The sequence below is a fragment of the Leuciscus leuciscus genome (assembly GCF_965113295.1).
Source record: "Leuciscus leuciscus genome assembly, chromosome: 13".
Lineage (NCBI taxonomy): Eukaryota > Metazoa > Chordata > Actinopteri > Cypriniformes > Leuciscidae > Leuciscus > Leuciscus leuciscus.
Genome location: NC_138737.1, coordinates 5,832,739 through 5,857,511, shown reverse-complemented (window position 1 = coordinate 5,857,511; position 24,773 = coordinate 5,832,739). Strand labels below are relative to the sequence as shown.

The following is a 24,773-nucleotide window of genomic DNA, read 5'->3' as shown; positions in this document are numbered from 1 at the left end:
ACTAACAATAACTAGCTTACTGTTTTGTCAAGAGATGATACATTTTTAAATGCACACTACCATTCAAAATTTTGGGTCAGTTATGTTTGGTTTTTCAAAGAAATTAAGCTTTTATTCATCAAGTACGCCTTAAATCGACCAATAAAGGCATTTATAATGTTACAAAATATTTATGTTTCAAACAAATCCTGTTCTTTTGTACTTTCTATTGTTCTATTCATCAAACAATCCTGAAAACAAAATATCACAGTTTACACGAAAATATTAATATAAGAAATGTTTCTTGAGCAGCAAATCAGCATGTTAGAATGATTTCTGAAGGATCACGTGACAATGAAAACAGGAGTAATAATGTTGAAAATTCAGCTTTGCGAATGAATCACACGAATGAATTACATTTTATAATATATTAAAATAAAAAATAGTTATTTTAAATAGTAATAATATTTCACAATATTACTGTATTCTGATCACTGATTGAAGAAAAGACCTCAAATGCTGCTTAGTGTTGTTGAATACTAGTGTTTTCATACACTAGTATGAATTGGACTTTCAAACGCTGCAGTAATTGTTTCTTACTTTCTCTGTGCCACTGTGCTCACTAACAGCTCAATATGTTTAGATAACAGAGCATACTGTATATTCCTAGTAATTTCAGGAAACCAACATTTTTATCTTATCTGAATCTTTAATTAACTTTAATTCACTCTGCAGGTCATTTAATATGTTCTTATGTAATCTTACCGTGTTATTATGCCTCACATAAATTCATAAAAATATAATGTCAAAGACTGCATCTTATGCATCTTATTTCATTTCCCTTGTTCAGCTCAAATGCAATGTGACTTTCTTGTGTAACCTTGATTGGCATAGCTCCACCCACTGCTGCTTTGCCACAGTAGCGCTGAAGTGAGGCAGAAAGGTAGCCATAGCAACATTATTTGCCATGGGGGTGTGGCGGGAATATTACAAAGTGCCTTGTCAGGAAGGCACTCTGAGATTGGTCGGTCACGAGCCGGTGTCTGCAGTGGGACGTGATAAGGTGCTCGTACAAATGGCCAACAGCCATATTCTCTCTCTGGGAGGCGGGATCATATGAGCCCTTAGTAATATAATAACTTCATTTTATTCCTGCTGCGTATTGCTGTGCAGAAGGTCATTCTCGTATTACAACATACCTCCGCTGTGTTACTCCTGTGTGTGTTCAAAGCAGGGTTTAATGTTTCTAGTAAAACAGTTAAGGAAGATAAATAATGGAATTTAGGTTATCTAAACTTGTTTATTTAGTTAAATATTTAGTTGCCAAATTCATAGTTTTTCATTGATGCAAAGGACACTGTGAGTAAACGTCAAGCTCATTCAGACAACTGACACACACACACACACACACACACACACACACACACACACACACACACACACACACACACACACACACACACACACACTCACACACACACACACACACACACACACACACACACACACACACACACACACTCACTCACACACACACACACACACACACACACACACACACACACACACACTCACACACACACACACACACACACACACACACACACACACACACACACACACACACACACACTCACACACACACTCACACACACACACACACACACACACACACACACACACACACACACACACTCACACACACACTCACACACACACACACAGTGAGCTAATTGGCTATTTCAGAATCTGATTATTTATTACGGGGCACAGATTACCCCAGATTCACGGGCCTCATGGGAATTAAACCCGAGTTTGTTTACTGACAGTATTTTTAGTTCAGGTCTATTTCTGCATCTTTATTGACACTTGAAAGCGGCATGGACTGAATCTTAAAGTCTGAGCTGGTAACGGAGTTTCGGTAGAAGTGTTTGATTTAAACGGCTGTGCATCAGACAGCTATCTATTATTAAAATACAAATGTATAGTCCTGAAGTATTTACCAACCCTAAACTTTTGAATGGTGTGGTATTGTACAGTACCATTCAGAAGTTTAGTGTTGGTAAATTTCTTTATGTTTTTGAAAGAAGTCTTTTATGCTCACCACGACTGCATTACTTACAGTAAATACAGTAAAAAACAGGAATATTGTGCAAAATAAATTGCAATTTAAAATAACTTTAATAATTCATATGAATATATTTTTCATTGGAATTTATTCATGTGATGGCAAAGCTTAATTTTCACCAATTATTACTCCAAACATCAGTGTTACATGATCCTTTATAAATAATCGTAATAGGCTGACTCAATCATTATTGATCAATGCGTTTGAGAGGTAATTGGGGCATTTTTCATTTATATGTCAGGATTCATTATTGTTCTTGTCAGGACTACTAGAGATGACATGGTGCTTTGAACTTTGGACAGACAAAGATGTTAGAATGACGTGGAGAATTCAAAAAGCACTTACTATCCACAGCGCATCATAATCAGTGACCGTGTTTTTGTCGTAACTGGGCAGCATTGTACTTTTTGAGTTGAGCTCGCCTTCCTGAGGGAATTCAGGCGAGAGTTTTGAAAGAACAATTGAAGTCTGTGAAGAGCTGGGGCTGAGCGGGGAGTGCTTTAATGTGATGGGCTTGATCTAGAATGGCTGTCCTACTTTTATTTGTCTATGTGGAGCAATTACTGAAGACTGCCAGCCCTCATAAGACCATACTGTGAGCCAAGTCCATAAACCAGCAACACCTGGAATGAGCCGGTCTCATTTAAATGCTCCCTGATAACAATCCGTCTCATATTGTCAGAGTTCAAAGTTCACACCGTTTGGACCCAGCCACTGAATCAATAAACCTCTCCTTGCAGAAAAAAATAAAAAAATAAATCAGCAATGATCTGATAACAGAAGGCAGTGAGACGTGCGGTACATGCTTCTCAGCTTTATTCACATGACAGAATGCTCAGCATGTGACTAACACTGTCCTCGCTGAGACCTGCGAGAGATAAAGAGTATTTTAGAGATGCAATGCAGCAAATTCCCTGATATAAATCGACAGATAATGTGGCTTAAACTAGATTATGTTATCTAGATTGTATGTGTCTTTCTACGATCAGTCTAGCAAATGCTCTTAAATGCACGTACACGACTAGCAAACAAGGACGTTTATTGAAATAACATTGTCGAAAACTTGATTTTTACATTTAATGTAATTTTCTCGTGCAACACCACTCTATCATGGTTTTCAGGACGTCGCAAAATCATTGCTAGAGTGTTTTAATAATTCTGATATTTTCGAGAAATAGTAGCATAATTTTGCTCAACAAACACGACTTGAGGGTCACGGATGTTCCACATGTGATGCAGGATGAGTTTGTGGCAAAGTTTAATGCTTATGCTTCAAATACCCCACTAAAATATTAGCAATATTAACAGTAATAGCCTTAGCAAATGCAAATAATAAGTTAATAAGCTAAGCAGCGAGTTATGTGCAATGAAACCAGTTAAAATGACTGTGTCTTTATTTTTTGTTTTTCACAGATTGTGTACGTCACTGCCACGTTCCCATATGTGGTCCTGATTATTCTCCTGGTGAGGGGCGTTACTCTTCCTGGAGCTTATGATGGGATCTTGTACTATGTCAAACCTGATTGGTCTAAGCTAGGAGAGGCACAGGTGAGACTTTTAGTTTTCTCCTTTAGCTTCATACCTCTCTTTAGATGAAATCATCTGCTTTTACCCAAATGAATAAATTCAATACCCTTCACTCTTTCTTACTTTTCTCGCTCTACTATCGGTCTGATACACAACACTTTAATTCTGTTTCTAAGCACTTTTAAACTTGACTTTTATGTCTCTCTCCAGAGTACCTGGAGTCACATTGAGCTCATATTCAGAGGTGGATCTGTTTGTCTGACTGCCATTACTCTTTCTGTCTCTCTCAGGTCTGGATCGATGCCGGTACTCAAATCTTTTTCTCCTACGCTATCGGGCTCGGAGCCCTCACCGCCTTGGGCAGCTATAACAGATTCAACAATGACTGCTATAAGTAAGTCTTCGTCACAGCCTTGAACAGACAAGGACACATTTTGTTATGTCGCCTTGCGATCTTTCTGAACCCAGTGTGTTTTCTTTTCGAAAGACGTTGTGTCTAGTACGTTTACCCAATCAGAGAGCCCTGACTTTGTGCTATAAGAAGCTGGATTGTGTGGCTGGCAAAGAGCAAACAGCCTCTCACTTTAATAGATCTCAAATTTGCAGATGCACTGAATCAGCAGTAATTTGCTTTGAATTTAATGTACAAAGCACTTTGGCAGGACATAAATATGCATTCAAAATCTGCGATTTCTTTTTTTAATCCTGAAAATTCAAAAAAAAATATTGAACAAACAAAGTTTGGTAAGAAGTGGAATTTATTTTGATGAAGATTCTGCACTATTTTTAAGTCATTATTCAAATAAGAAAAAATAGACTAATCGAATAGGCTACTATGAAGTTTTGTAAACTAAAGTGTTACGCTTTTCACTCTTGATAAAAATTTGTGTTCAATTAGAAGTGAATGTTATTAGTAAACTACAAATTATTGTTTTAAACTATTTCCATTAAATATTTTATAGATTTATTTGTATTAATTTATATGTATAATTATTTTTTATTTTTAAGTATGAAATAATTAATTGTACTAATGATTTAAATAATTGGTTTAGTTAATTATGAAATAGTTTAATTATTAATAATTCTAAATAAATGAGTGCATGTAACCACAGTTATGATCATTTTTTATGTACCAATCCAAGGTTCTGTGCATTAAAGAACATGATATCTCTGAAATGATGAAATCATGTTATTTAATGCAGTAGACTCTTTAATGTATAACTATGAGAAGATATAATTGATAGTAAGGTGGCATTATTATTAATATACATTATGAATGCATTTATGGCATAAAGATTATAACTTTGCATACGGTACATGTGCTTCATCAAATGTGTTCCACAACCACCTGGCATTAACACACACGCCACAACCGAGCTGCAGTTAATGTGTTTTTCTTCTCTTTTCAGGGACGCTTTTGTTCTGGCTTTTATTAATAGTGGCACCAGTTTCTTTTCTGGTTTCGTGGTCTTCTCCATCTTGGGTTTCATGGCTTCTGAGCAAGGTGTGGACATCTCTAAAGTGGCTGAATCGGGTAAGAGTCTACAGTCATTTACTTCAGTACAGGTGACAGATTATGTATGTACTATAATGGAAAGTAAGACAAACATATGTATATTTTTAAAGCTTTTTCACGTGTGTGCCACCCAGCCTTGATCTTAGTACCAGGCCTGCCTCTTAATGCAGGTGTTCAATAATTCACTTCCACTTGTTTTTAGTGCACATAAGCATTGCTGACCTGGGGCTGGTTCTTGTAAATCATTTATGAGATCAATATTTAATGCAAGAAAGATCTGCTGAAAATGAATGAAACGTGCATTGTGTGAGTCATGAACATATGTGCTGTGATGACGATATTCTATTGTAAATGAATTTCAATGCAGTGTGACATGTGACTTGTATTTTGTATTACTGTAAATGTTTATTGTTGGTTTGACAATATCACTGAAAACAGAACGTCAATGAAGAGCGTGTTTATATTTATACACAATGCTATTTGCTCTTAGTCATGTTACTGTGAAAGGGAGCAGACAATTAGCAGTTCGTTTTATGTGTGTGTGTTTGTGTGTGTATGCATACTTTTTTGTGTGTGTTATGAGTTTATAATGGTAAATAACAGATAATGGTTCATGAATTAACAACTGTATGTCACTCATTTTTGTATTGGGTGGAATAGTGTGTGTGTGTGTGAATGTTAATGTGTCTGTTCTGAATGAAGGTGTATGTGTGTGTGTGTGTGTGTGCGTGCGTGCGTACGTGTGTGTGCGTATGTTTGTGACTTTTTGCTATCACAATTAGTGCAGTCTTCTTCCTGTATGCGGTGTCCTCCATGAACACAAACACTTTATGAGGATGACATGATTCCCAGAATGCAATCCCTCAATTTGCACACATAAAAGCAGACATTTATTGGCATTTCAAGTCTAATCTTATGTTTATGTTACCTATAGTGAAATACTGATCATTCTAATACAAATGAACAGAAATCACAGACTAGACTAATAGTATGCGGCATGAATTTATCTCTCATCTGTGCATGCAGAGCAGGATGTGCAGGATAGGCTCATCTCACGCATGCAGAGGTGTTACTGTAGCTCATTACACATTGGCCTACATGTTTCACATTTAAAGTGTGAATACCAGGCCATCTGTCACATAGATTTTTATGAAGTTATCACTAATGATCTGTACATAACATGACCATCCTCCAGAATTGGCACTAGATTCATGTATTTTTTTACAAAAAATAAATATATGCATAAATGTCTTTATAAAATCTGTTGCACAAAGAAGAAATGCACACTATAATCGTTTTTCCCTTTGAAGATTTCGGGAAATCACTAAATATCCAAATAGTGACGGTTAGCTGAAGGTCATTTATTGTTTTTTAGCCATCTTCTTCATACACTGATTTAATTTTAATTTTATTTTTTTAAGAAAACAGCGGTTATTGGAGTATGTTTTATTAGAAAATTCTGTTTCAGTCTTTCTATTTAAAAATTTCACATTTAATTCAATGTGTTTCTTGTTAATTTGTGAAATTTACTATTACAACTCATTTCTGAGAGAAAATTGTTTCATACTGTGTATAACTTTTCTATAGACACATGGACATTAGCATAATTAAGATATAATTTCGTGACATTTAAATCCTTTAAAGCTTTATTAAGAAACTACTTTTAATAAAGGCTTGCTAATACCATTTGTTCTCTTTAAAAAAAAAAACACAACCTGGTCATTTTAATAAGCAAAATTTTACAATCTGGCTGTTAGAAAACCGAACAGTGTTTTCTGTAGAACTAAATATGATATTTGATAGAAACTTTAGATTTACTGACTCGTCGGTCCATCATCTGCATGCATTTGCATTTAACAGGATTTTTAATCAGTAAAATGAACTATATCATAATGAACCTTTGGGCATGAAATTTCAATTATAACATTGATGTTTACAAAAGTTATCAAAATTAAATTAATCAAAATTAAATAGTTTAACTTCCTAAGCATCTAAGAAATCTAAGACTACCCCCCCCCCCCCCCCCCTCCCCCGCCCCAAAATAAACCTCAGTAGACCTGGTTTAAAATTGTACAGTTTTTCAATTGTTGCTGAGCTCCATTTTGTGTAAATGGTATTCCTCTTTCTCCTGCATAGTAAATTAGCACTGTCATTTTAAAATCAGTTTCAGCTTGCGGCGGCACGGAAGCAGTGCACTGGTTTGTTGAGGCTCAGTAAAGGACAGCATGTTCTTGGCCTGAAGGAGACACACAGAAAGACTAAATGACTATGAAGTGATAATATTTTTGAATAACCTGGCAAGATGCCACTGACTTCATACAAAGTTGACCCTCACGTCCTTGCATTTAATGAATTTTCATATCGCAGCTTTAATGTGTTGTTGATATCCTACCGGTGTACTGCAAATTTTAAAGGGGTCAAATCATGTCCTTGCTCTTTTTTCACTAGGCTTTTTGTAATGCCAAGTTAAGTTTAATATTAATGTAAATATTAACTAATTAAATTGAATGTAGCTAGTCATGACTGGTTTAAACACATGGAAGAGATGGCATTTAAATCAAGTCAAGTCATATTTGGTGGTGGTGGTGGCGCAATGGATAAGACACATGCCTTTGGTGTGAGAGACCCGGGTTCGAATCCACTGTGAGACACCAATGTGTCCCTGAGCAAGACACTTAACCCCTAGTTGCTCCAGAGGCGTGCGACCTCTGACATATATAGCAATTGTAAGTCGCTTTGGATAAAAAGCGTCAGCTAAATGAATAAATGTAAATGTAAATATTTATTTAGCAGCTTCACAATGTTTCCATCCTCCTATTTTTATGCAAATTTTGGGTTAGCGGGAAAAGAAACACTGGATGGAAACGCTAAGATGCACATAAATTCTAAAAATGCTCAATTGAGGTGGAACATTTTTCATCCAATAAGAAGACATGCGCATAAACTAGTTTGAAAACGTGTTTATAAATCTCTCAATGCGCAACAAAAAATGTACATGGCTTTGCTCAACAGAGGATGTGATTGCATAACTGGACTAACCAGAGGATCAGTTTCATTGCACAGCATCTCAAATGTTGGTTTGGTCATTGTTATATGCCTGAGCCAAAGTCTGTCATCAAAATGATTTGGTTTAATTCCCTCCCGGAAGTGTCTCACACTTTTGCATTTACAAACACCAGGCATCCAAATGCAAGATAACATGAGAGCGTTCATTGTGTTTCGTCTGCGATGCAAATCCTCTTTTGGCGTTAAAAAACTACTGTCAGGATTTACTAAAGAAACACAGTGAAAAATTTGCGCTGAAAAGGCAAGGACACAGTTATTTTTGTGGCTGACCTTATGCATTTTTAGGAGTTTCCCTTTCAGACGCAAAACGTATGGGAGGAGAGAGTATTTAAATGAATCATGCAAAGTGATTTAATATGGTAAAGGTTTAAAGGGATAGTTCACTTTGAAATTCATTTTTGGTATGTTTTAGCTTACCTCAAGGGCATCCAAGATGTAGGTGTCTTTTTTTCCGCGGTAGTTTCAATTTTGATATTTTTAGGTCAAACCGTTCTTGTCTGTCAGTCATATAATGCAGGTCTATGGTCACGGTCTCAAAACACAAGCACAGAGTCCAAATTAAAACAATTCCCCGTCGTCCAAATTAAACAATTCCCCATCGTAAGTACACATTGATGGCCTGAGACACGAAACGAGCGGTTTGTGTGAGAAAACGAACAGTATTTATATCGTTTTTACCTCTTATACGCAGACATGTCCACGAGTGATCTGAGGGCGCTCGCGCATCCTGGTGTGTGACGTGTACGCAGACTGGTGCATAGATATATATACACTAGATGTCGCTTTGTCTACGGCAGTTCATTGGAACGAATGTCTTTAAGGTGACATCTAGTGTATATATCTATGCACCAGTCTGCGTACACGTCAGATCAGATCACTCGGACATGTCTGCGTATAAGAGGTAAAAACGATATAAATACTGTTCGTTTTCTCACACAAACCGCTCGTTTCGTGTCTCAGGCCATCAATGTGTACTTACGATGGGGAATTGTTTAATTTGGACGACGGGGAATTGTTTTAATTTGGACTCTGTGCTTGTGTTTTGAGACCGTGACCATAGACCTGCATTATATGACTGACAGACAAGAACGGTTTGACCTAAAAATATCAAAATTGAAACTACCGCAGAAAAAAAGACACCTACATCTTGGATGCCCTTGAGGTAAGCTAAAACATACCAAAAATGAATTTCAAAGTGAACTATCCCTTTAAGGTTTGTGCTAGTTTGCGCCATTATTTACCACCCAAAAAAAAGCATGTCTTAAACCAGACGCTAATTTGCGCTGTTCTTTGTAGATTGCGTTGTTCATTATGGAAATTATCCGGCTGCGTCCGTGTTCTTTACTTTGCAGAACTCTCCACTCCCATCGGCACTTTTATGGATTTGCGCTCTCACGCTAATTTGCCCTGTTTGGTAAATCTGGCCCTTAATGTTGCAAAGTTATTCATTTTAACAACAAATACAATTTCAGCTGTAAATTTTCATTTTAGGATCCATGAATTTCAGGAATCAGAAACCCAAACTATTGCTACTGATAAAAAAAAAAAAAAGATGAAAATAATCATGAAATATGATGTTTTCAGAACAAAAACATTATAAACGAGGGAAAAAAATATATGATGTGACCCCTTTAAGAATACATCCAGAACGCACATATGCACACACACACAGACATGTTTTGAATGTGTGTCTGTCAGAATGAGTGAGAGTGTGTGAAATCTCATCTGCGTGTGTGTTGGTCCTTGTCTTCTAGTGTGTTGTCTGTGTCAGTATGATGTTTAGAAACAGATCCTAAGGTCTAAATGAGCCTTTTTTGTGTCAGTGGGTTTGTGTTGTGATGTCCGAGTGGGTTGTGATGTGCTGTACTTCCAGACAACTTTGAGAAGGAAACCATTGACACATTGTTTGTGGCTTTTTCTTATTTTTCATTTTCCTGCAGCACACAATCGGATAACAGTTACAGTTAGAAAGCGAACCAGATTCCCCGTCTTAAATTTGATGCTTTGACTAGTTTTCCTTGATTGTCTTCAGTCCCGTATATATATATATCTTGTGATTCATATATATTCATTTATATCTCTATATCTATATTTTGGCTTTATTTAAGTATTAATTTAAGGATTATTTAACCAGGAACTTTGCCTCTTGAGATGTGCACATCTCGATTTCAAGAGGGGTCCTGGAGCAGTCTGCCAACGCAGGTAAACCTCTGATATCTAATGTTAGCATTTACACCACTACTACAGCCCAGCCCTAAAGTCAGCACCTACGAGCGTCTGCCGACACAGGCAGGCCCGACATGCACAGCGTAGCCTAGCGCCATTTCACAATTTAGGGTCATCCATCTTGAAAGACAAAGCCAAAGTGTGGAAAAGCTGTAAACTCAGTCTGTTTTAACCCCAACACAATAGAAACATGCTAATGTCTAGCACTAACATTCTCCAAACTTTTGTCAGCACAAAAACTTCAGTGCAGTTCAGTGTTGAATCTCATAGAACAGTCACTTGATGTTAGTATAAGACACATCCTTCTTCTGGCTCTTCACCTTGTATTTCCATTAAATTTCCCTGTATCGTGGTTTCATTTATCAGCCATCAAATTAAAAAAAGGAATATTTTGTTGTTAGGCTTGCCGTAATTATCGATTAATCATGGTTATTCGATCTAATCAAAGTTAATTGAGATAACCGCAATCATAGTGCAGTTTAAATTTCAATCACATTTTGTCAAAGAATAAAAAAAATAAAGTAAACAAAGATAGTCAAAGGTCATCCCTCATACTAAATGAGGGTTTGTGGGTTTAATCAGATTGTATTATATTATTATTATTAAATTATATAGGCCTATTATATAATAATATTATTATTGCATTATATATAATTCCAAGTAAAACAATAACATATTAGGCTTACACTGTAAGTGACATGAACACGACAATTAATCGCAATTATTTGAATGACAATTAAATGGGCTATATGTAGAATTCAGAAACCCTGGTTATTAGCGACACCGGTGGCCGTTAATTGAACTGCAGCCAACAACTATTGCTTGTGCTCGCACTCGTCCACACGTAACGTAGGCCTACAAGTGAGAAGAGACTGAATGTGATTCCAGGCCCCTATATACTTGTAATTATCTTTTTCGCTCATCGATTAGTAGTAAAATTTGGAAATACGTTTGCAGCGATATACTATTAATGAACATCCCAACTCCTTCCACACTGCTGAGAGCGACGTTCAAATGAATATGTAAATATGTGCTGTGCGCTTTCCTCAATAACAAAATGACAGCGGTGAGAAAGCAGCAGTTAAGAAAGCAACTGATCACAGTGATGTGGATATGTTTGCTCAAGCTCTGCAATTCATCGGCATCATGACGACGGATGAGGTGTACGGTGGCTGAGAGAGCTCAACGCGCTGCAACTGAGGAAAACACATGCAAATAGAAAAAACACCCTCAAATTAAGAAAACATCATCAGTTTTACATCACGTGTGCTCCGAATTCTCACAACACAACCAAATACAGAAGCGCGCTGCAAATAGCACAGACCACAACGGAAATGTTTCCTTCAGTTGCAGCGCATTGAGCTCTCTCAGCCACCGTAAGGGTAATTAACATTACTCTGTTATAATAGTTTGATTATAAAGTATATTTGAGACTTCAGACTAAATAGACGCTAACAATTTTTTCTACCGGCCTGGTTGGGCCCAAATTTTCTCTGGACTCTTTAAAAGTAAGAAAAATTAAAAGTTTTGCTTTTGTTGTTTTGACCCATATAACATTTTATTCTAATAAATAAGCCACCAAAAATTTTAGATACCGTTGAAATTTATTATTTATTTTACATATTTCAGTACCCCAGCAAAAAATACTAGCCTAACTAATATAAAGTAAAAACATTTCTGAAGACAAGTGTGTCTTCAGTGTTATTTTATTATACTGAACAAATAAACTAATTACAAGGAGCTAAAAAAAAAAAATTAGTTATGCAAAAAAAAACTAAAAAAACAGTGCTTTAATGTTTTCAGGTCTAACAGTATTCAGGTATAGAAACTGAATAATCAAACATAAAATAACACTGCATAGTCTTCACTTTACTATAGATTGTATGAAAAAATATAATTAATTAAATATAGAAATAATAAATTAAATAAAGATTAAAAATCGCTTAATTTAACAAGGATTAATAGATTAATCCTTGTTAAAGCTACAAAAGTTATTCAGTCAAGAGCAGTGAGTGATTTTCTCTTCGTCTTTTGTTTGATTTTATTTAAAAGGACACCGACGGCAGCAGGAATATTAGGCTGCTGTCACTTTAAGACCAAATGCATGGATCCAATATACTGTTACACATGCATTTTCTCATCTTTTTACGTTCAAGTAAGACATAACCGATAGTGTTTACGTGCATACTCCCAAGATGGGCATTTTGACACTTTGTTGAGTGTATTTTTCCGTTCAAGTGCAAGTAGACGCAAAAGAGAGCTCAATCCAGTACTCGCGAGCTGTTCTCTGTGCGCGCACACACACTGAGAGCTGTGAGACTCGGCTCTTTGAGTGTACACACAGAAAACAGTGTGCGAAAGTTCTCTTTCACAGCTTCTTTCACTTGAATCTGAATGGATAAAAATCGCGTGAATGTTTAAATTGACCTGACTTCAAACATGTTCAAATGATAAACTTTCGTGACATCGCAGCTCTGGCGATCGAGCAAGTTACAATTCCATCACCTGTCCTGAGCGTCTTTCACGCTGACACCGGGCAGTCCTTATTGTCAAGCCCTGTAGATCTGGCTATGTGAGACTCTAGTTTGCATGAATCCCCTTTCTTTGTGTGACACATTGAAATTACAATACAGAATGGTTCTTTAGGTATTATCCTGAACATTGTATAAGCATTCATGAAAGGAAGAGAGGCTCTCGGGAGCTCACATAAACGTCACATCCTTTGGATTTTCTCGTTTTTTAAGTGTCGTTACAAGCTTTAGCAAATGACAATACAAAAAGCGATTAATACATGAAAATTCTTACATATAGCTCCTTTAAAATTGTCCGCACAGAATTCCTTATCATGACAGGCATATTTGTTGTAAAGTCATGTAAAAACAGTGTGTCATTGGCAATATATCGCTGGCAATGCATGAATTTCCCACCTCTACAGTTTCTTAAAGGGGTCATATAATGAGAAATTCAATTTTAGATGATCTTTTGACAAATCGGTTTGATTATTCATGAAAACTGTCAGAATCCAGTCCAGAATCTATTAAAACTAGGCTGTAAAAATAACTCTTTCTGAACTCAACACAACTGACACATCAATGACGCTTATAACATGGCACATCCAGTCATAATAACGTAATAATGACAAAGTATGATATATACTATCATTCCTAAACACCTGAAGAGCTAACTAGAGTCAAATATACAGAAAATATGTTAAACCATGTGCTGTTCTTGTTTTGTATAGCAGAAAAATCTCAACAGCGACTGATCACTGTTCATTTCTGACAGTCAAAATGTTTTATAAATCTGTCACTATGTAATGCAGGCTTTGCAAAGAGGCTGTTTTTGATGGATGGAGCAGCTTAAATCCACATTGGAAACTTTGCATCTCTTTTTACATGCAAAGAGGGAACATACATAGAAGTCCTATAGGCAAAACCAGCAAAAAAATAACCCTTATATCATGAGCGTGAACTAAACAATTAATATTTTGCTGCAAAAACATTTTTTATAAGCAGTATCAGTGGAAATAAAATGATAAAATAAAATAAATAAATGATCAAAAGTATACTATATGACCCCTTTAAGTACAGTATTTAGTTTTGTTTCTGTTATGATTAAAATAGGTAATAGTTAAACAGTAATTTTAGATGGAAATGCAGAAATCCATGTCATTTGATTGCCAGCTCAGTTTAGTTTACATTAACATTTATTCATTTTTGTGTCCCTTTTATATTTTAGGACACACAGATGTTTCAGATGACAAACTCAAGACTCAAATTTGTATTTAACCAGCTTTTTATATTTGTCTGACCGTGAACTAACAGTGTGCTGTGATACTTACCAGTATTGTAGCCGATGACTATTGACGCTGATAGATTTAGACGCCCTCGGTGTTAACATGCACTTACAGGCCTCTAATGAGACACCGCCTACACTACCTCCAATGAAAAGCATTAGACTGAAATGCACAAATGCTAGACATTAATAACAACTAAATGGCTAATTGAAAACTGCCTTCAATATAGAGGAGCAGTAAAAAAACAAACAAAAACAATACAAAATAGGAACAAACTAAATCCCTCCGTCCCCTTTTTTCCACAAGCTATCACTTCGTTTCACCTCATCCAGGTGCTTCTATCTCTCATACTCTCTCTTTCTCTCTTTTATTCAGTTCTGTCTCTCTCTGTTCCGTTGGTGCTGTATGTGTGTATGTGTGTCTGAGTTGCGGGCGACCTGTAGCCCGTGGTGACGCGTCTCTCATGTTTCTCTTCTCCCCGCAGGCCCTGGTTTGGCGTTCATAGCATACCCTAAAGCCATTTCAATGATGCCCGTGGCTCCGGTGTGGGCTGCACTGTTCTTCATCATGCTGCTACTGCTGGGACTGGACAGTCAGGTCAGTTCACATGGAAACAGCTAAAAGATGGTGTGTGTTGTGTATATATGAGGAGCTCTTTTCCAAAACGCTATAAATCCATTTAAATAGTTTTCAGGAATTTTTTTTTTGTTACCTAGACCCACACATTTTGTGAATATTCAATTTATCCTGTTAAAATGTTTTTTTGGCTCAGTCTGAACATGTTGAACAATGATTATTAAAGGTAGGGTAGGTAATCCTGTTCAGAAACACTTTTTTTTATACTGGGTGAAATGGTCCTTCCATCCTGATAGTAGTCAATACATTATGTGTTTAGAAAAAGGAATGAAAAAAATCAGACCTCTGTAGCAGCTGCAGGACAGTAAAAACTCTGACCAATCACTGCCATTCGGTGCGAATGTAAAGAACCAATCAGATGCCTTCATGTCTCGTGCCCGCCCCGAGCCCCACTGCGCGCGCTGCCCGGCGTGCACTCATCACATGTCACCGTTCCCGGAAATATTCAGCTCAAAGCACCTGCATATGCAGTCAGCGAAGGCAAACAAGGCAAAAACTACTTCCTCGGACCCTGCCCGCACTCTTGAACGACCTCCTCTGCTTCGCCCTCAACCCCGGACCTGTCCTCGAGCCGACGATGCGGTACTTGTCTCCGGACTCGGAGTGTACGTTAGTCTTCATTAGAGTCAACAATGTTTTCATCATGGAAACTCTTACATGCAAAACACCGTATATGTTATGAATCTTACACGAAATTCATCTTCATCACAGTGTAACTGATGGTAATGGAAAAACGTGTATCAATGCAACCTGTTTTTAGTTTTGCCTTATAAATATAGCTCGTTACCGAATGAAACTTTACCATTATCGATATGCTAGCTTGATAGTGAGTACTAAAAGAAATCTTATTTGTTTATATTCATAGTGATAAAGTTAGGTATTTTATTACATGTGATTCTGACATGATGTCACTGTATGTACTGCGCTCCTTCCTCTCCACTCGTCTCAGGTAATAAATGCGTCTTGTTCCAGCCTGAGCGTTTGGCGTCGCGCGTTCATGTGTTTTGGGGGCGTGGCTTTGGAAGGAGCTCAGAAGGGAGGGGGTGGAGTGAATGGAAATAATGAGCTGTGTTTATTGCAGATTAAAAGGTCTACAGTCACTCGATTTTTATATTTTCTTTTTCAGAGTACTTACATTTTAATTATGTATTGGTATATAAAGACAGTTTAAACAAATTTGGAATGTTTTTTTTTTAGAAAAATGATTACCTACCCTACCTTTAAATCAAACAACAATATTGTTGATGATAAATTCAAAGTTATTCTTTTTTTTTTTTTTTTTTGCTATAAATCCATCAATTTTTTCCCCAAAACGCTATAAATCCAGGTTTGTCTTAAAAAAAAAAATAAAAAAAAATAGGCAAGTCAGTCAGTAATAAATACATTGGCATTCAGTAAAGTGTCGCACACATAAAAAGTAGAACCATTGTCCACTTTACATAAAACAAATCACGACATGACCTTGTGTGAGTGAGAGAGTGAGTGAGTGGCGTTCACACCAAACGCGAATAGAGCGTCTGGCGCAAGTGATTTTCATGTTAAGTCAATGTAAAGACGCGTTTACGCGCGTCTGGAGGTCCTGCAGCGTTTAGCGCGGCGCGGGCGCGCGAATGAGGCGAATTGAGCATCTGGCGCGATACGCGCGAGTGATTTGAGGGTGAGAGAGAGAGAATTCTGATTAGTCCAGAGGATGTATCAAGTTTAGGCTAAAAATAGGTTCGGCCTTTAAAAATGGCGTTTATCGCGTTTTGGAAAAGAGCTCTTCATATATAAAACTAAATATACTAAAATAAAACTGACATGAGTCTAGTGTGCCAAATGTGGTATTATTGAATTTAATTTTTTCCAGTTAACATAGAATCACCCTTGTGTGTTTTTGATTCATACTGTATATCACTACACAACTGAAAATATTTGAAAGCAAATCCATTAATAACACATCTTGTTTTTCACAGTTTGTTGGTGTGGAGGGTTTCGTAACTGGCATTCTTGATCTTTTCCCTGGAAAGTATTACATGCGCTATCAGCGCGAAATCGCTGTGGCGATCTGCTGTTTATTATGCTTCATTATAGATCTCTCCATGGTTACACAGGTTAGTCCCCTTAATGAAACACCCCTTCATTAGCGTTAGTGTCAGGTGTGAGAATATCAGCATCTTATTCTCTCACAGTCAGTAGTGTTATAAACCCCCATTAGTCAGATAAGAATATAATGGTTTATCCCAAGCCCTTTCACTGAATATTAGATCGTCATGCTCTCATTCAGAGGCTGATCTTTCATGAGAAATTGTTACTGTATGTGGGAGTGATGTGACTCATAAAGCTCACAATCACACAGAAGTTTACACAAGAAAGCTTCAAAGAATCTCAGTGAAAATAACGGCCTGACAAGAAGCATTTGCGAGATTGATTCAGATGTGTTTTTCAAACGCAGATGACATTGACAAAATATTGTGTAAAGACGGCATGAAACAACATTCATGATGCATTTAACTTACATTTTGTGACTTACATTATGCGTTCACGCCAAGTCGTAATTACCGTAATTATGAGATTCCAAATTGTAAAAAGCGTTCACATCCTTGTAGAACTTGTAATTACAACTTGTAAACTGGGATTTACAAGTCCCAGTTTTCCCAGGAGAGCTCTTAACTGTACCACGTGACCGCTGTACCACCTGACTGCTGCAGACTAATTTAGGCATTGATAATGTTGCCATTTCAGCAAAATATTGAATGGGGAATAATATAGGGTGGAACTAGGGATTTGATTGGATTGTGAAAAGTGAACTGTGATATAATTGGTTAATATTACTTTTTGAATTTGGGAAAATAATTTACAGGAAATAATAATAAAAAGTATAATAATAATCAGAAACTACAAATCAACATTTATCACTTGCACCCCATTTACACATAACCATTATGGAATATTATTTGTTGCATAAAATAGAATTTTATAAAAGTTGTCTGTTTTGATGTTTATTTAATGTTAATTTCTAGAAAATAACAAATGGAAGTCAGGTTTTGATTATGTTCCAAATTTTGACGTCAGATTTGCAAAAATTGCAAAAAATATGTAATATTAAACAGCTCATATATATTATATTATAATATAATATTCTAATATATTATATTATATTATATATATTATAATATACTGTAAATTAGATTTTTTATAAAGAAACTTTTATACAGAGATTATACATTAAATCGATGACATTTACATTGTTGCAAAATATTTATATTCCAATGAATGCTGTTATTTTTATTTATCAAAGAATCATCCTGAAAAAAAGTATCACGGTTTCTATTTAGATATTTAGTCAAATAGGGTCCATTTCAATACCAATTTTTGATTTCTCCATATATATTTGCGTTTGCAGGGAGGGATGTACGTCTTCCAGCTTTTTGACTACTACTCAGCCAGTGGAATGACTCTACTGTGGCAAGCATTCTGGGAATGCGTGGTTGTCGCGTGGGTTTATGGTAAGAATCGCTTCATGCAGAGTTCTCATGTCTCATCAGTTTATCATGAGCACTGCAGGCATTAAGAGATACAAATAGCATGTAGGACCCTGTGCTGACACTAACACTATTCTAATCCTACATACGCCCAAAAGAGTGTTGACTTCATGCCACTGTGTGCAGGTGCTGACAGGTTCATGGACGATATTGCCCGTATGATCGGTTACCGGCCATTCCCGTGGATAAAGTGGTGCTGGTCCTTTATAACTCCATGTGTTTGCATGGTGAGTGCTGGAAAATACTCCCACCTGTTCATTCCTTTAAAAAAGGTTGAGTCTGTCAGCCATTAAAATGATAGGTAATACATGTTAATGCCTGTATAATTTAATCAGATGGATGCCATTGTTCTGTATGTCTTCAGGGTATCTTCCTATTTCACCTGCTGAACTACAAACCTCTGACCTACAACAATGTGTACGTGTACCCGTGGTGGGGAGAGGTGATCGGATGGTGTATGGCTCTCTCCTCCATGCTCTGTATCCCCGTTAGCCTCGTGTACAAACTTGCTGGAGCCAAGGGAACATTCAGAGAGGTGTGCACCGTTGCAAACATTTCACTATTCATGCACTAGCTATAATATAATAAGAGTTGCGGAGGGCATCGAAAGAGTAGTTTTGTTTACTTAAGTGATCCATTCTAACACTATCAACCCCATAAACACATAAAGCAACAGCAGTTAGTGCAAACAGTCCAAAATCTGCAGTGTAATATAGCGGTTGGGTGCCATTGGAGTTGGACTATGGGTCAGTTACCTCACTGAAAAGCATCAGAATTACTCATGAGAAAACGACGCGTGTATTTATAGTAACTAGGCTAATGGTTGTCATTCCTCTGCAGATAGACCACAATGCTTCACCCCCTCAGTGTTTGTTTCCAAACACACAGAAGGCAGCTGAGGGTTGTGGCATGTATGTTGTGGGAAAACTAGCACAGGATGCTGGAGAAAAAGTGGAAAATAATAGGGATGTCAAGAAGTTGTGATTAATCTTGTGTTAAATCAAGAAAGATTATTTTGGGGTTTAGCAAATTGCATGAATGACACACTGGCCAGAGGTATATTTATGCAATAGTTCGCTCTGCTCGTCTTGCTTGGACTAAAAACAATCATATTCCTATTTTTTCTCAAACTGCATCTCAACACACCGGAAATGTCAATTTAAATCTGCAGAATTCAATAGAACAATTCGATTCAATTCACATTTATTTGTATAGCATTTTTCACAAATATATATCGTTTCAAAGCAGCTTTACAGAAACCAACTATGGAAGCTTGACTTTTTTTCGTAAAATTATGTGATGTAAACTCGCAATTGCGAGTTATAAAGTCAGAATTGTGAGATATAAACTCGCAATTGTGAGATTAAAAAAAATTGTGACATAAAGCGTTGAAATTAGCTTTTTTATTTTTTATTCCATGGCAGAAACAACTTTCCATAACCAACTGTATATTTGGTGAACATTTTCCATGAATTGTTTCACTCATGAGTGATATTTCAAAGCTTTGTTGCAGCAATTAATATTAAATTTTTTTATATTTGTAATATTAAAGTTTTCGTTTTAATTTTAGTCTTAAATTTTGGTATGTTTTTTAGCATTATCTAAATTCCGATGCTTTATTTCGATTACGAAAAAGGTTGTAAAAAAAACATTGACCGTACAAAGAACACAAATGACTTTGCTTTTGTTAAACGTCTGTCAGGGCCTGATTTATAAATAAATAACCCATAATTTGCATGCATTATCATGACACCCCTTAGACAATAATGTAGGATAATGAGGGAACACCTGCTGACACTCTAAATGTAAAAATCAGAAGCGATTTGTTGACATAAAGCTTAGTTTGATGGTCATTCATTGTAATTGTCACAGCTAAGCTTATTTGTGGTTGTCTCCTCTGTTTTTCACGCAGCGTTGGGAAAGTCTGACCAAACCAGTGTGGGGAGGCCATCACCTCGAATACATGGCCCCTGACACTGACATTAAAAGCCTGACCTCTCTGTCTCCTGGAACGGAGGAGAACAAGGTGATCATTTTTGAGAGTGTTATGTAGATCAAAAGGGAAATCCTACGACAACCCTCCTAAGGCAAGCTGGTTGACGAAATCCTCAGTATTTATTTGACATTTTATGGAATTCTGCATCATCTTACAGTCTTAAAACAGCTGATGGATATTGATGGTTACATTTGTTTCAAACTACAGATCCTCTAGCATGCACATTACCAGATGTTCTTCCTCTTCCACCAGTTCAAACTGCAGTCTATTCATGATTAAAAATTGAAAAAAAGATGTGCAATGTTCAGTGCAGATATCAAGACTTGCAGGACTAAATCAGCGTGTCTTTGGAGGTAGGGTACAGTATAGTGTAGCCTTTAACTTCATTTGATAGAGTGGCAGAATTCCCACAGGCAACTTTCCTGAACGTGATAAGGGTCTCTTTGCATTGACACACGAGTATCAAATCTGAGCGAGAATCACATGTTTCAAATGAAATTTTTTTTTTTTTTACAAATGCAACCTTGACTTAAATTGGCCCATAGTGACATGTAGTAATTCACTTTCTCAAATTCATCAATTCTAATGCAGATTTGAACTAAAATACATGCTTCAATAAACGATGTTGAGTTTAACGGATCAGCAAAAATAGATACAAGATCTAACCATCAAATTAAATGTGTCTTTGCAGATTTCATGTCAATAAGTTGGTGGTTGCCAAACGATGCAAAATCATTTCTGTCGCTTTCTCAATGTGTCTTCATCTGAGACAGGTGACCTCAATACCTGGTGCATGATATTACAGCGTTTACTGTATGTGCCACTTTCCATCTCTCCTCAAGTTTGTCAGGAGATGGTTTCGGTTGCCATAAAAAAACAACATCTTCATAGTGGAGTTGAAACGTACCGCGAGCCCGACGTGCTTCATGTTTGGAAACATCGAGAGAGTTTTTATTAGACACAGAGCAGGCTTTCAAATGAAGAAGTGGCACTTCCTTAAGGTGCTTGTGAACCAAACGTTGCATTTTGTTTAGGATTGAATGGTTATTCAACATGAAACACCCATTTTTTATAACGCAACCAATAACATCACATTACTGATTTCAAATTGGTTGCAAACAATGTTTCATGACGACTTTTTTTTTTTGTCTTTTGATTTTTAGTTTCAGTTCTACATTTTGAGTGCCAGTATTAATATGTTCTATGATATATTTTATTTTATGATTTTAAAATCTTAATAAAGTTTCACATTATCGTAAAGATTCCTGTAGCTTCAACTAACAATTAAATATTCCACAGTTTGAACTAGGGCTGTGCAATATGGACAAAACAAAACTATTTTTTTACGATTTTGAGACAATAGTTTCTTACACACATACTTTGCGAGCACCATATATTTGCATAAATGATGCATGACAGCGTTGGTTATTTTTTATGGCTTTTTTAACTTAAAAATGTGTAAATTTGTAAAAAAAAAACTGTTCTGTTTGAATGGCCCCTACTCTGTTTTGCCGCAATGATAGTTTGACAGGTCTTGCAAATTACCCGGCTCATTTTAGTTATGTAAAGTTGCTACTAATTACACGTTTCGAATGATACTAAGCCATATTTGAGGTTGATGGATGATAGGAGAACGTTTAGATTTCCTGCCCGACATTCTGCAATTACTGCATGGCCCCTTTGTCAGCCATCTGTCCCGCACAGACTACGTGACTTCAAAGTTTTTCCCTGCGACTCACCGACTGATAAAATTGTGGTCAACTAATCCTCTTCAAGTCGACTAACATTTAGTCGACTATTAGGGGGCCGCCCTAGAAATTGCACATGCTCACATCGCGATTTTATCAGAAATTCGATTAATTGCACAGCCCTAGTTTGAATGCAGGTTGTCAGAGAATTGAAAAGGACAATTTAAAATAACATAGTCAAATGTTTTCCACCTAGAACCACCAAGGTTTTTTTTTTTTTTTTGCCAATGTCAGGTGCAGAACGCTTGATCTCTGTCGTTCTGCTGTAATGCCTGTGACAGCAGGTGAACTATAGACACATAGTTGCCAAACTTTGCCTTTATTTGTCTTAAGTTGAGAACCCATGGACAAATAGCCAAGATTATACCAAGACAAACCGGCCTCATTCCGACCTGTGGGAATTCTGCCCCGTGGGAGAATCGACTCAAACACTAAATCATTGTGGCGTTATAGATGTAATCAGAATGTACAAATTAGACTACATAATGTAAGGCTTCAGAATACATTTGCACATTGTTGTAAAATAATCTGCTAGCACTTTTTAATCGTGTTAGAAAGCGGTTTTTCTTTTTTTTGTGATTTACATACTGTAAAATAAATCAGAGATTTATTTTGTGAAGGCTATTATTTTGCTTATATGCATATAAATATAAATGATATCTGTGTGTTATATTTTAACGTTTGATGCCGTATGTACTTTTGATAAAGATGATAACGGGGAGTGGGAATTCTTACTGAAATGCAGTTGCAGGGAGGCATATGAGACAGATAGCACATGAATCTGATTTTATTTGAAATATCAAGTGCTGCAGTTGTTAAATGTGTTAGATTGTGTGTGTAAAACTCCAGTATTTTCTGCCGACCACCCAGCTCCATTTGGTTTTCGTTGAGCAAACCATTTCAATTTGAGAAGCCATTTAGTTCGTCGTTCTGTTTATTTCTTCTCCCACTTTAAACACATGCGTTCTATGGTTTCATGGAAAATTTGAGCATTTTATTCCATCAGGTTATTCACCCTTTAAATGGGTAATACAATATTTAGCCCTGCCCATTTTAGCGGCACATCCATTGATTCCCATAGAGTTGAAAATGCCTTTATGACTGTGTGTAGTGAGAATGAAATGATCTAAGTGCCCCTCAGATATCTGAGGACCGAGTTAGACCTCCTCTGCGGTTCACATTAGGAGCTACTGGTTTACCAAAGGCCTTACTCTTTAACCGTTTAGCCCAATTTTAGTCCAAAAACTGCAAACAAGGAATCAAGCACCAATTTTTTGGCATCAGAAACATTTCTTTCTTTCCATCCAAATAAGAGCTTGGGTTGGTCAGTGGATCAGTTATTAAATAGTGATTAAGTATAAATGTTTATCTAGAAAAATACATGTTAACAAAACAAGAACATTTTTTGTCATTTTGTGTGCTCTGCCAAATGTTCTCGACAGTATCTTTGCACTGAAGGTTTGCTTGAATGGTGCCGTTTGTCGAGAGTGAAGTCCTTAAAGGGAATGGTGAATAGCACAGTTAGAATCACAGATGAATGAACACATTCATTTATCAACTCGTTTAGCCTCTGATTCCAAAGACAGTCACAGATGAGGAGAGCCGAATGATGGAGCAGTCCTCGAGAGGACAATCTAATGAGAGAGTCCAAAGCTTTTGGGTGACGATACTGTCTTGAAGCTTCACAGTCGATCTGGTGATCCGCTCATTGACGTCTTTCATTCTTGTGCTTTGTAACACACTGTGATGTAACCATGGTAGTCCGTTTTTAAATCTAACAATAGTAAAGCTAAGGTAACTGTACTGTGTATGTTAGTGTCCCATCTATCAAACAGGATCCCTCTCATGTAAGAAGGGCTTCATGCTCCACACTGTGATCTTGTGCCGTTCCACCTGCCCAAATCAAAGCAACAAAAGGCAATAAACTAACTCCATTAAAAATGTGCTTTCTTGTCGTTGTCTCATTTACAGATGTGGGTTGTTCTGTATATATATAATTATTTTTTCTGAGGTAAAGGTGACGTCAGGTGATGTTGTTTACAAGCCTTTTAAAGTTTTTCCACAATTGAAACACTGATTGGGCGATTACATAAGATGGTATATTTCAGTATCTTTCCCTCTGATGGGAAAAACCACGTCAAAACCACATAATTACATTTATATTGTTAGTAATATTTCAACATGAACACATACTGGGACTGAAGCAACTTAAGTTTACTTCATTATCCAGACATCATTTTCATCTTAAAATGTATCAAATATGATCAGGCTTTTAATGAACATTTATTTGTTCATCTGTCAATCATCATTGTATTGCATTGAATTTTATGTTTTGGCCCCCCATAAAAAAAGACAAGAGCTTTGATCATAAAACCAAGCATTTAAATATAATTTTGTTTGAGATATAGAGTGACAACTGGTTTTTTATGTATTTTATGCAAGTACTCTGTTACACTGAGATCTCATTGATTTACATGACAAGCTATCCGAATTTCATTTTACTAATGCTGGGTACACACCAAAAGATAATCGGGCTGATTTTGGGCCGATTTCCCCCCTTCCGACAATCCTAGCTATGTCCCGATTATCTTGATGGTTCAACAGATTATTTTATCAGATTTTCCCTTGGTG

At 36.6% G+C, this 24,773-nt stretch overlaps 1 protein-coding gene across 1 annotated transcript in view; it reads left to right on the top strand.

The window, feature by feature from the left end:
• The window catches only part of slc6a8 (solute carrier family 6 member 8), a 38,461-nt gene extending 14,374 nt beyond the window's left edge, over positions 1-24,087 (top strand). The window contains exons 5-13 of the mRNA XM_082189149.1: positions 3,521-3,655; positions 3,925-4,028; positions 5,044-5,168; positions 14,723-14,835; positions 16,830-16,967; positions 18,260-18,362; positions 18,525-18,625; positions 18,763-18,933; positions 20,311-24,087. Coding sequence (XP_082045275.1) covers positions 3,521-3,655; positions 3,925-4,028; positions 5,044-5,168; positions 14,723-14,835; positions 16,830-16,967; positions 18,260-18,362; positions 18,525-18,625; positions 18,763-18,933; positions 20,311-20,451 — 1,131 coding nt within the window. The 3' untranslated portion in view covers positions 20,452-24,087. The remainder of the gene's footprint in view (positions 1-3,520; positions 3,656-3,924; positions 4,029-5,043; positions 5,169-14,722; positions 14,836-16,829; positions 16,968-18,259; positions 18,363-18,524; positions 18,626-18,762; positions 18,934-20,310) is intronic.
• Positions 24,088-24,773: the final 686 nt, after the last annotated feature.